Source organism: Prunus persica, chromosome G6 (genome assembly GCF_000346465.2).
Source record: "Prunus persica cultivar Lovell chromosome G6, Prunus_persica_NCBIv2, whole genome shotgun sequence".
NCBI lineage: Eukaryota > Viridiplantae > Streptophyta > Magnoliopsida > Rosales > Rosaceae > Prunus > Prunus persica.
In genome coordinates, this window is record NC_034014.1 from 4,276,808 (window position 1) to 4,289,984 (window position 13,177).

The 13,177-nt window shown below is 36.0% G+C and overlaps 2 protein-coding genes across 3 annotated transcripts; both read left to right on the forward strand.

The window, feature by feature from the left end:
* Nucleotides 87-2,212, forward strand: LOC18775513 (acyl-coenzyme A thioesterase 13). Of its 2 annotated transcripts, none has more exons than XM_007206453.2 (3): nt 87-1,199; nt 1,276-1,416; nt 1,839-2,212. In XM_007206453.2, the coding sequence occupies exons 1-3, from the start codon at nt 1,008-1,010 to the stop codon at nt 1,983-1,985; spliced, it is 480 nt and encodes a 159-aa protein (XP_007206515.1). In that variant the 5' UTR covers nt 87-1,007; the 3' UTR covers nt 1,986-2,212. The 2 variants fall into 2 exon arrangements, with proteins under 2 accessions (XP_007206515.1, XP_020423071.1); XM_020567482.1 differs by having other exon boundaries at nt 87-1,181.
* LOC18773803 (acyl-coenzyme A thioesterase 13) lies at nt 5,156-10,899 on the forward strand. The gene is made up of 3 exons (XM_020566588.1): nt 5,156-5,549; nt 10,273-10,413; nt 10,712-10,899. The coding sequence occupies exons 1-3, from the start codon at nt 5,352-5,354 to the stop codon at nt 10,856-10,858; spliced, it is 486 nt and encodes a 161-aa protein (XP_020422177.1). The 5' UTR covers nt 5,156-5,351; the 3' UTR covers nt 10,859-10,899.

The window sequence follows — 13,177 nt, forward strand, 5'->3', positions numbered from 1 at the left end:
TCTGTCCTCAAAATCGAATTCAGTGGGACTACTTTTACTTCATGTTTTTGCTGATTCATACACAAAAAAACTTAACCCCAATTTTCACTGTGGTTCCTGGTCCTGCATTTTTGTTCAAAGACAGGCTTTCTTTTTCATTTTAGATTTCAGTAACACGGGTTTTTATTTATCCTAAATTCTCCTTCCTCGGTTGTAATTAACTGCCTCCTAATTTCTCCTTGATTCTCCTTTCTAATTTCCAGATTCATTTAGCTATTAGTCTCAGTATCTGACTCAAACTCATTATGTTAGGTAAGGGATCAGAGAGGGATTTGAAATTAGGTAGAGAATAGTGGAGATCTTCTTTCTTTTTGTTGTTATTTTCAAAGTAGATAGTGGGGTATGTATGGCATCATCACTTGGATCTTTCCAAGGCAATTATGTAAATGACATTACAAGACTGTATCATTACAGCTTCAGGGGAGGGGAGGAGAGGAGTGTCAAAAAGTATGATCTACAATTACATTACAAGACTTGGGTCACGAGGGAATTCTTTTTGGAACAATTAGTGTATCCCCTTTCACCAAAAAAAATGTTAGCTAGAAACACATGAACAATCAAACTATATAAATTAATAAATAAATAACTCATCAACTATAAAGGGAGTTTTGAAGGTCTTATACGGCTTGGCCATATGATTTAAAGAAAATACAATCAAGACTCTCCCAACCCAAAGGGACATTCCCGGTGCAGGGAAGTTTTCTCCTAAGAAAGGATCTAATATATCTCAAACGTAATGGGTCTAGCCTAATGAAAATGACTTTATTTTGCAGAACAATGATGTCAAGATCGAACACAATTTCTTTTCCTTCCTCACAATATTTTTTGTTCAAAGATCCCTTCCTCACCAATTCTATTTTTGGTAAATTCTCTACTTCTTTCTAGTTTCTATTTTTGGCAAATTAGGTGCAAGTCCTTATGGATGTGGAAAAATTCTGTACGAAGAAAAAGAAGAGCGAAAATCCAATATGGAGGACGCGAAGAAGTGTTTAGAGCTGACGCCGGACGAGTCAGAGGCCGTGTCACGAGTCGTCGTTCCAGAAATCCGAGTCGGAAAAGAGCCGAGTTTGTACGATCTTTTCGCTACGACAGGCATCCGAGTCGACCGAGTCGAACCCGGATTCGCCGTCTGTTCTTTCAAGGTCCCTCCTCGCCTCACCGTGAGTCTTCTAACCCATCACTCGTTTGGTAATTAATTGGTAATTAATGTGCCCAATTTTGGACTTGTGTTGGCAGGATAAAGATGGAAATCTGTCTAATGGTGCAATTGCAAACCTTGTTGATGTAGCTGGTGCTTCTCTTATTTATGTTATGGGTCTCCCCATGAACGTTTCAGTGGACATGTCCATCTCCTATGTGTCAAAGGCGAAGATTGATGTAAGCAAGCTTTCCACTCAAAGTAATATATATTCTCCATTTTTCTTTCACATTCATATGGTTTTTAGCAACATCTGAATTGGCCATACCTTATATGTTCAATCTAACATACTTTCGTGCTCAAAATTCCCTTGAAATATGAGTTCAATGGATTAGAAATATTTCCTTACGTGTTTCGATTCGAAGAGTTTGGTTATTATAATGATTTGCCAAATTTCTTGGTCCATGGCATCTCTCAACTTGGAGGTCTCAAGTTCAAATCTCGTTAACTTGAGTTTGATATGTGTTGGTGAGTCGTTTGTCAAAATCGTTCCGCTGCACATTATTTTGTCTAGTGGTGGGATTTGCCATACTCCTCATGTGTGCTGGTGGTATATGATTAGCATTTGGACATTTCTGGCTATAACATTGTCAAATTTCAGGATGAGTTAGAGATCACCTCAAAAAGGTTAGGACAAAAAGGCGGTTATTCTGGAACATCAGTCCTGATGAGAAACAAAGCAACTGGGGAGATTGTAGCCGAAGGTCGACATTCATTGTTTCGTTCACCTGCTGCTAGCAAACTCTGAGTCCTTTCCATTTACAAGTACAAACCATGTATGAAGCGAACTCTCCATATTAGGGTTGCTTTTCTTTTTGTAAGTATTCATTTATTTTTTATTTAATAAAAGATAGGAATGTTAGAAGGACATAGACCAAATAACCAAATTATTGGCCTTGTAATGACTTGGATTCTTTTTTATTTCAAACTCCTGCATGCATTCACACCAGATAAAATGAGACATATTACATCCGATTGCATCAAATATCCAATAGTTCACAATCTCTAATAAGAGTGATGCTAAAGATAGTTGCTCACACATTTAATATTTTCCATCCAATTGCATCAAGGATCCAACAGTTCACAATCTATGCGACTGACAATGCTTTATAGGTCCTAAGAAGCAGTGGTGGATTCAGGATTTAAAAGTTAAGTAGGCGAAGATTATTTTAAAAACTCGACGGTACGAGTGAATTTCGTTCATAAAAATAAAAATATGCACCTAGACAAGGGGACATAATGATCCTTACCCTCAAATATGCATCTCTATATAAAAATAAAAGTTTAACAAAAAAAATCTTGACCAATATCGACTCTTTGGGTCTCATCTCTTTCAACTTGAGGCTTGACAATGGGAGAGTTGGGAAGATTTTGATCATCACAAATGGGAGGCATGGTACTAGATGATGACCTATCATTATTTTTCTTAAAAAAAGAGAACAAATTCATACTCACAAAAAGAAAAATCTTTGTTTTCTTAGGGTTTCCTATTGTGATCCGACATAATAAAAAATAACTTATTTAATCAAACATCCCAACAAAAAATCAAACAAATTCTCATAATAGCATCAATGCATTTAATCAAACATTAACATACAAACAACAAATTGTTGAGGCCCAAAAAAGTCCATGGTTAAGCCCAAATAAGTTTTCGGCCCAACATGATACTGTATTAAGAAAAGTGACATATCGGAGTACACGAAGGCTCGTCATATACAAGTCATAGTCCACATGTCATGCTAAATAAATAATTTGTCATGCCAAAGACTGAGATAATATTATAAAATACAAGCCTATGCTAAACTAAGCACCGTGTCCCTCTTCAAGGATGATAAAATTGAAGCACGCCAAAGATATGCCACGCCAATCAAAGAATTATTATTTCGCACTCAATCACGCCACAAGCTTAAGTGGGCCCTAGCCACTCAAATACCCTAGACTTGCTTGAGTGGGTTGTGGTATGGATGGTAATAAATTATCATGAGGCCTATTGATGGGCCGAGAAATGGAAGTCCCGGGTTGTTTGGGAGCCTCAGGACTCAAGCCCAATTCATAGGCCCAAACATGTGGGTGAGCACGAAGAGAAAAATAGCCCATTAACTCAACCAAAAAGCCCAATGCTTGATAAGGATATCCCACTTACTTGGTAAATCAACTTGGCCCATACAATCACAATAAAGAGCTGCAAAGCCCCAGCACTTGGCTGGAAAAACAAAAGCCACGAAGGGGAAGTCTGAAGGTCCATTATACAAAGCTGCTGGGAGGTTCCAGCATATGGCAAAAGAGCAAGTTTCAAGCAAAAGACACCCAAGGGACTAAAGGATATTGGCGCGCAACCTGCTAGGAGAGGAATCGCCTTTTGAACCAGCATGCATACTCATTCTCTTTCCCTCATCAGACCTGGCCATGGAAGAAGGAAGAAAAGAAAAGAAAGAGATGACTGGAAATAGAGGCAGCTGCGGGAAAGAGCATTGAGCTCCCAAAAATCTTTGATTATGTGAATTGGATAGAGAAGATTTTGCTAGAATAAGATAAGTCAAAGAAGGGTAGGAGAAATGAAGGAAAAAGCTTGGCCAAATTAGATAGAAACCATTAGGGTTTCTTGGAAAAAAATGGCTTCCAATGGCTATAAAAGGGGCCTCTTCTACCCAACCAAGGACAACCCACATTTTCAGAGAGCAAGCTTCCTCTCCAACACCCAGCAAATTCGTACTCTGTTCATCATCATCCCCATTTTTCCCCCTTATGGCAGGCTACTTTAGCATTTGACAGAGTCACTGTCAAGCTGCCGGAAATAATACTCAAGCCACCCATTCCTCTCTTTTTCCTTATTCTTAGCCAAACCTCTCTGTAAATTCTTCATCTCCTACCTTAATACCTATTTTTCCCCCCAAGAACACTTAGTTTTCTCTTCAGTGCTAAACTCATGACAATTTTGCTCCCATGCCACAAGTTTCTCATGCCAATTTAGAAAATTTGTCGGTAAGCTATTGTTATTTTCATTGGTAAAGGTAACCAAAGTGTTTCCTAAGGCTTCTCTGTCCTTTCGAAGCATTTTTGGGGCTTGATCTTTGAACTCAGGCACATGGGATAATTTCATCCATCTGCTCTTTACAGTAGCCCATCCCATTTGTAGCTGCTGGAAGAAAAAAGCCCCCACACAAATAAAACATCTCAACAAAATTCCTAAAATCAAAGACCTACTTAATTTCAACAAAATCTCCAAATTATAATTCATTCCTAATTAAACCCTAGAATACTCAATTTCAAATTAAAATTAAAATTAAGATGCATATATTTATTTTAGAAAAAACTTAATAAGAGAAGATAATTAAAAAATAGAGCATGAGAAGAATGCTTGTTGCCTAAATAGGGAGAAACATGAGGCACACTCATTCAATTGCGTCAAGGATCCAATATTTCACAATCTCTGCGGTTGTCATCCTTTGTTGCTTTATTGGTCATGCAAAGCAATATTACATCCACCGTACACATTTTCGCTTCCATAACTTCTCTAACAAACAAGCAAATATAATTTTGATTTTGTCTCATGTTCAATGTAGATATGTTCTAGGTGTTCTTGCGAGAAAAAGAATTTGCATATCATGGGAATAACTTATCACATTTAAAACCTTCAATCAATCAGATTCTGCTCCTCGTTCAGACACTTAGAATATTTATAAAAACGTTATCACACAAAACACAACATAATTAATTAGAAATAACGAAACAATGATATCTCCATAACATGCAAGTTTTTCTCCAAAAAACTGTAAACAATGCAATTATTGCAAGCATCTTAAATCGTGGGATATATTTACTAACATAATTGCTCCACTGAAAGGATTTACACGTGTTTCACAATTCAATTGAATATAAATAGCAGTTTGGCTGTTGATTTGCTCAAAGAAATGATCTCCACTGTCCAATTAGGTCCCGCCTGTTCAGAAATGTTGCGCAAAAAAAGGAACAGTTTCTCAACTTTCTCATGCGCGGGTCCCGCCTTCAGCAGAGATGTAAGTTTCGAATTAGATGCAAATTTGCGTTCTTTACTCTTCATCAGCACGCGAGTTGGCTCATCTAAGTCACCAAGGTTTCTTCCATTGAAGCTGATATGGAGACGGAGAAGAAGGTGAACAAGTCTCTGGACGTGACCGAGGACGAGTCAGAGGCCGTGTCGCGACTCGTCGTTCCAGTTATCCCAACCGGCGGGGTGAGCTTCTACGATGCTTTTGTTGTCAGAGGCATCCGAGTCAACCGAGTCGAACCCGGACTGGTCGTCTGTACTTTGAAGGTCCCTCCCCGCTTCACCGTGAGTCTTCTAAACCCACTCACTTTTCTAATTCATTTCCCGAAATTAACTTGGATTCTCTGTTTCTTTAATTAACTAGACTCAAGCCCAAATATTCCCCACCTTAAAATACAACTATTTATGCATGCTCCGGATTAAAATAGTTTTTTCCTCAACCTCTTTGGAGTAAGCAATTTTATTAAATTGTTTAAAATTGATTTAACTTTGTTTTTGGTTAATATTTGTTGAGTTTAATTTTGTTTATACCTTTGTGATTTATTTCACTTAAAATAAAAATGAGTACAACGATATTGACATGTAAATGTGTGCACAACAACTTTGAAAGGACAACAAACAAAATTAACAAATTGAGAAAGGGAAAAATAGATTTTAGTGGGTTATTTAATAAATGAATAGGTATTTATAGAGTTTGAGACTCTTATTATTTTAACCGTTAGATTTTAATTTGGACTATTGGATAAGTTGTTTCCCATTGAAATCGCTAAGAGTGAATCATAGCCATTAGATTAGATGTAGTTAGTCATAGTGTTTGAATTTAGAAAACAAAAAAAGCAATTCAATAGGAGCCGTGGATCTCAAAGGGCAAGTCCTATGTTTCCACCATGGGTCGTGCCACTTTTCCTCCGTAGTGGCCGAAACGCACGTCTGCTTTGCTCCACCATCGTTAGCGTCTTCACGTTGGCCGCCCAGCAGCCGAAGCTTGTCTCCACCATTTTGAGTTGGACTCAAAATTGGCTTGGTATTGGGCTCATTTGAAAATTTGATTCGTCAAACGCCTGGGTCGGGGATGTTTTTCAGCTAAGAAATTTTGGGTTTGGCCCTCGTGCATCGGAGATGGCCTTAGGCCTTCTCCAACTCATTTGGTCATAAACCCAAATTTTCCTCTTTTAAAAAGTAACTATTTAGGTTTTGTCAGGACTCAAACCGTTTTTCCCCCAAAACCTTTAGACTCAAATTTTAAGTCTACAACTTTATGAAATGTTTAAGAATGGTTTAAGTCTAATTTTTTTTTTTTAATTTTAATTCTTTTCATGAATCACTTTTCTTCATTTAATCTTTTTAAATAATGTCATAATTTAATTTTTTTTGAATAATTTGACCTAAAAAATTGAAATTCCACAAATATAATTTTATTTAAGAAATGGGTGAGTATTTATAGAGTTTGGAGTGAGTTTTGGGGTTGGATCTTATTTAAATTAATTTAAAATATTATTTTGACCATTGGATTTAAATTTCAGTCGTTTGATCTTTTGTTTTACGTTAAAATAACTTATGGATCGTTGATTTAGGTTACTGTTGGAGTAAAAGAAAAAGGGAAAAAGAAAAAGGGAAAGAAAAAAAATAAAGCCAAAAGCGCCATGGCCTAAAATCTCTCTGCTGCACAGCAATCACGGGCCCCATTCATACCTCCTTGCACATAGGCTGCATCAGCCTTGAATGGGCTCCACACAAAAAAATCTAGTCCAAGCAATAGCTGAACTGGTATTTGGCCTCAAGTTTGGATTTTCTCAAGTCTTAGCCCCTTACTTTTTTTGGGTTGGGAGATGAAATGGGCTTAAATTTGAGATTATTTGGGTTATGCCTCATGAGTTGGAGATGGCCTTAGAAGAGATAGAGGGAGGGAAAAAGAAGCACAGAGACATGAATAGGTGGTAGTTGTTGAGAAGTTGCATATGATGATATATTTTATTTTTATTTTTATACAAGCGATATTGGGATTGCAGATCCAAACATAGAACGTCGAGAAATGTGCAAATGCTCTTAATTACTTGAACTACAAACTCATTGTCTATTCTGAGGTGATTTTAGGTCATGTTACTTTGTGCACGTTATGTAGTTCTAAGAGCATCTCTAAGGGAAGAAAAACTTCTCTGGCATGGGGATGCCAAGGTAAGCATTAAACTAAGCTTCGTGACCCCATCACTGCGACTAAGGTTGGGGATACTTAGTTTGAATGCTTACCCTAGCATCCCGGGAAGTTTTTCTCCTCCAATGGAGATGTTAAATCCAACGTGGCACTTTTAACATGTAGAAAAAACAGCAGAGATTCACTCTAACCGAAATGTTAAATCCTACGTGGAATAACATTTCTCTCTTTTGTTGTTATTATTGGTTGTTTGATTTTGTGATGTTATTTCATTATATATATTTTTAATTATTGTACCTAGAAAGTAATAAACCAATAAACACTATGTGATAAAATAATATTTTAATTTGACATGTTGGGTGGAATATAAAACTCTATTATATATCAAATTGTCACATAAGCCGTCAAATTCAAATTTAATGTTTGATATTTGACATCAAATTGTCTAAAATATACCACAAGCTCTTTCTCTTAATACTTCACCAATATCCATAATCTCATGTAGTCAATATACTTATAATCATTCTTCTCATCATAGGATTAAACAATACTCCAATGAACACCAATGTAATCTCATAAATCAAGCATAGCAAAAACTTGCGTAAAACACTAATCTCTTTGTAAGATACACGCATAGTATTTTGAATACTTTATATTTGTAGTATGTATAATACTTTATCTTCGTAGTATACTTCTCCTCATAGTGAATTTCATAAATACTTAAGAATGGTTACTTAAATTCAATTCACAATCATAAGTAAATTCCTTTCTTGTTAACTAATTCATTTTGTGTCCAATTTAGGCATGTTAATAAACTATTTTTAAAGGACCTCTCCCAAAGAATTCAATGGTATATAAAAAGAATGAGAATCATAGGTTTTAATCCATAACTCATGAACGAACAAGCTTTGTAAAATCATCTCGTCATGCCTTTGCTCGAGAGTGCCTTGTCTCGGTGTGTTAGTCAATTGATTACCAAAATATCCAGATTTAATAATTTAGAACATGAGCTTTAAATTCATATAAAGATCACTGAAAAGCATTTAGAAATGAATAAGGTATGAGCAAAGTTTTGTTAAAAACCATATTGAGAATAATTGAGGAAGTTATGATCAGTTGAATTAGTAAACTGTTTTGATAAAGCTAAACTGAGCAGTTTATGTTTTGATCTGTCCTCTCTTTACGTATTGATCCGTTGCGTACCCAAAACTATAGATTTACAGTTAACATCATAACCTTTATAAGAACATAAATTTTGTTGAAAACGGTTGAGAATATTGAGTGAGATATCAGCAATTGAAACTATATGAACTTCTTTCGAGTTTTCCGAAGAGTTTGGGCGGAAAAGTTTTGAGCAATTTGATTTTAGAAACAACTTTGATGCTAAAAACTCTTTCTAAATGTACATATAAAGTATATAATCATGTTAGACATATATAGAAGCATTAAATCAGATTAAAACAAAGTAAAACAGCAAAATTATCATAGAACTGCTGGGAACTGGAAAATTGTTACCGGATTTCATAAAACTTGTTTTAGCTCTAACTTTCTTGTTCCTTAACATTTTTAGGTGATTCAAAAGCCTAAACTCAACTGGTTTTCTTGTAGATTGTGATGGTATATTTATTTGAAGCTAAAACATAAAATATAACACGAAAATGAATACTTTACAGACGTGACGTTTTTAAAAATAGAGAATAAGGCGTTCTTTCATGTTTGATCCATTCTTAAGTATAAAGACTTTAGGTAGGTGTTCATATACTTACACTAGATGTTTATGAAGTGGTGATGAGAAGGTTGGAAGCTTGGATTCGAATTTGAGCTTCCTTAGTGCAAAAATGGAAGTTGTTGAGGGAGGTGACTTTAGCTATAACTTTTCTCTCAAATGCACTTTGTTTCTGCATGATGTCTTTCCTTGAGTTGTAGTCTGTAAGGAGATGAACACCAGCTGCCCCTTTATAGGCTAAGAACTAGTTGGAAATGAACTTGGGTCTCAAAGTTACCTGGTTACTATGTATGGTTAAAGGCCAAGTGGGGTGTTTAAAGCTTTGCAATTGAGTGTTTGAGATATTTTGAATGCTCCATGTGCAGCTGGAGGCTTACCCCACGTTTTAAAATTTTGATGATCTATTGAACAAAAAACTTATTTTCATTTTCTTTCTCTAAAAACACACCTAGGGATATTTTGGTATTTTCACACACAAATTCAAATATTCCGAATAAATTAACTAAATTCTAAAAAATCATCTTATGAATAAGAAACATGTTTTTAGAGCATTTAGAAGCACAAAGTTATATGTATAAGGGCATTTTCATAATTTCACCTAACTCCCAGAGACAAATATGTAAGAAACAAAATTTTACATTCCAAAATAGATGAGCAACAGGTTTTATGAACATTTAGAGTATTAAAATATTATTTTCCAGAATAGTGAAATAATTCCCCGTATAGGGGCATTTTGGTCATTTTCATTTAAAATTGCAAATCTATCCAATATATAGAATTGATTTTCTACTTTCAAAAGATTACATGAAAAATATATTAGGTGAACATACATAGCACATAAAAATGTTAATGATAGAGAGAACTCTTTTCACTCATTATTAGGGCATTGCCAAAATACTTTAAAACAAAAAAATAAAAGTGAAAATCGTAATTTGATTCCCAAAATTCTTTTTACACCTTAAATTAATTAAAACATCATATTCTACAGTAGTTTTAGGTATAGGGTTATTACAAAGACCCCATTTAAGATCACATTTGTCGAAATTTCCTCTTAATCTGTTTTCTAGAAATTAAAAATGTTTTCTTTAAGATGATAGATTTTTTAATGTAAGTTTCTTTCATTTGTGCAGGATAGAGGTGGAAATTTGGCTAATGGTGCTATTGCAAACCTTGTTGATGTACTTGGTTTTTGCACAGCTTATGTTCCGGGCCACCCTATGAATGTTTCTGTGGACATTTCCATCTCCTACATGTCAACTGCCAAGCTTCATGTAAGCAAAGCTTTCCCGCTCCAATCCAATACCCATTTCCCCACGCACCCTCTGTAGGCGTGAGTCCTTACTATTAGTTGTTTGTATGCCCAACTCGACAAGCAAGTCATAGAACACCATAGTCGACATTGACCAATCGAACAACTAAGTATGGACTCGACAACACTCCCCCTCAAGTTGATACTAAGACGTTTCGCATGCCCAACTTAACAAGAGAGTCATAGAACACCATACCCTTGTCATTTAAGCTAACCATTACGAGCTTCATAATTTTGTTTATTTTTGTGTGAAATTGCAGGATGAGTTAGAGATAACTTCAAGACTGTTAGGACGGATAGGACGTTACTCTGGAACAATTGTCATTTTGAGAAATAAAACAACTGGGGAGACAATAGCTGAAGGTCGACAGTCATTCTTTTCTTCTCGTCCCATTGCCAAACTCTGAGTTCTTTTTTCACATATTGTTTGCACTCAAAATTAAGTTTTTACACACAGTGACACATGAGGAGTGGAAAAGAGTTTATAGTTGATAATATACTAGTTTTTATTTTTTAAAGAGTATAAAATATGTTTGTGTACAAATTTAGGCATCACAACAATGCAGTTCGTTTCTTCTTCTCGTTCTATCGTAAAGTCGGCGTCGTTGTCTTGAAAACTAAAACTGACCTACACCGAACATTCTGTTCGGTGAATTGAAGGCTTCGGTTTTCTGTAGTGGTGGTGGGCTGTTATGGCTGTCGATTTGTCTTGGTTCGGTGACCCACCCTTTGTTCATACCTTTTTCTAACATATCCAAGGTTAAAAATCAAGTTGGATGTGAGTGGATTCGAATTAGTTCAACCCGAGTTGTACCCCTAGCTTTCTTTTTTTGTTACAGAGCATGGCGAAGCCAAAGACAAACAAAAGAAGAAACTAACAAATCACAGTCCTATCTTGGGCCTTTCCTAACTCATCATCGAGCAAAATGCTTAAGATGGAGTTAGAAGCAGACTCATAGAGGTGAAGACCCAAAGATAAACCATGCCCTTGTTTTGCTCCTTGTACACATGGCATACATCGCATCTCCAGTACAGATGACAACGGGCAGGTCAAGGGCCGGGTATGAAGATACCATCCCCGTTCCCGTTTCCCATCCCTGCCTCGGTTTCCGATATGAATATTTGGGAATCCTTGTCCCTATCTTGATCGTGGGATGGTATCCCAAACTTGGCCCAACTCATTTTCTAAAATTTTAAATATATATATATATCCACAGTCCCGATCTCTTGGACCACAGGAGTCCAAGAGATTGTGGTCACCCACCGTTGGATATTAATCCAATGGTTGAAATTTTTTTTTAAAAATGAGTGCAAGAGTGAGTGAACCGTTGAATTTACATCCAACGGTGAGTGACCACAAATTTCTTGGACCCCTGTAGTCCAAGAGATCAGGACTGTATATATCCATATTATAGTGAGATGAACTATAAAATTTTACTCAACTACTAAAAATCATCCCAATTTAATTTGACACGGCTAATAAAATTATATTAGAATAAATTAAATAGGGTTAGTTTTTAGTTTAGTACTCTGAACTCTCACTCTTAAGGTATGTTTGTCCCTGCATTCTTAATTTTAACAATCATGTACCCTAATCTTTTTAATTTTTTGTAATTTAGTTCCGGCGTTAACTTCACAGTTAAGATTTTTATTAATTGCCTACGTGGCAGGCTTGGGTTCCACCTATTTGCTTCTTTAGATCTTCGTTGAAGGATAGTTTTGGGGCATTGATGTCTTCCACAAGTATTGTTGTTAAAAACCTTTGACACATTTTCTGCAAGTTTGGGCTTGAAGACACCAATTGTTCGAAAATACCCTTCAACTGCCACATCAAAAGAAGTGAATAGGTAGGACCTTGGCATGTCACGTAGGCAATTAATGAAAATTTGATGGTGAAGTTAAGGTTGGAATCAAATTGTAAAAAATTGAAAAGTTTAGGTTACTTGATTGTTTAAATTGAGAGTTTATGGGTAAACATACATTAAGGGTGAGAGTTAATTAGGCCATGTTTGGTACGCCTCACTAGACTGGACTGGGTTAAATAGTACTCAAAACCCTTGTTTGGTAAGAGACGAGACTAACTTAAATGAGACTGTAATATTTTTTTTTGGCCAGATATTGTTATAAATCTTTGAATTGGGTTTCTTTGTAGCATTTATTTATCTTTTAGGTCAAAACCCCAATTAAATGTTAATATTATAAGAATTATTTTTTAGTGGTCAGTACTTAATCCAGCTTAGGCCAATCCGAGCTAATCCGAAACAGTCTCAAGATTTAGTCCAATCCATGATAGTCCGCCGTGCTAAACGACCCCTTAAGGTACTAAATTGAGATTAACCCAAAAAATAAGTCCAAAGCTTCACCATCTTACAAAGTTTAGTGTAACTTTTTAATTGTTATATTGTATTCTATTATACATTTATTAATTAAAAACAAATACATCACTTATTGAGCCGAGTTCGGGACCATCCCTGTTTCCACTTGAAATCTTCCCTCATTAAGATCAGGGGCCTGACCCAACGGGGATTTCTCCAATCACGGTTCAGTAAAACTGATGTAGAACAGATGGCAGATTTTATCGCGGTTGAGCTAGAAAAAGGACGTAGCGGGAATATGCAGTTTTGTCATCCAAGCTCCGATTAGGACGCAAAATACCTTTTCGGAAAGGGAACGAAGCCACGAGTGTAACTCACTGCTTTGCTGTGACATAAGGTGGATTTTGGCAT

What these genes read in the sequence shown, in the direction of transcription:
- LOC18775513 (XM_007206453.2), top strand. Translation starts at nt 1,008, where the DNA reads ATGGAGGACGCGAAGAAGTGTTTAGAGCTGACGCCGGACGAGTCAGAG. An exon ending in AGGTCCCTCCTCGCCTCACC is followed by an intron (nt 1,200 to 1,275) that starts GTGAGTCTTCTA and finishes TTGTGTTGGCAG; the next exon opens with GATAAAGATGGAAATCTGTC. An exon ending in TGTCAAAGGCGAAGATTGAT is followed by an intron (nt 1,417 to 1,838) that starts GTAAGCAAGCTT and finishes GTCAAATTTCAG; the next exon opens with GATGAGTTAGAGATCACCTC.
- LOC18773803 (XM_020566588.1), top strand. Translation starts at nt 5,352, where the DNA reads ATGGAGACGGAGAAGAAGGTGAACAAGTCTCTGGACGTGACCGAGGAC. An exon ending in AGGTCCCTCCCCGCTTCACC is followed by an intron (nt 5,550 to 10,272) that starts GTGAGTCTTCTA and finishes TCATTTGTGCAG; the next exon opens with GATAGAGGTGGAAATTTGGC. An exon ending in TGTCAACTGCCAAGCTTCAT is followed by an intron (nt 10,414 to 10,711) that starts GTAAGCAAAGCT and finishes GTGAAATTGCAG; the next exon opens with GATGAGTTAGAGATAACTTC.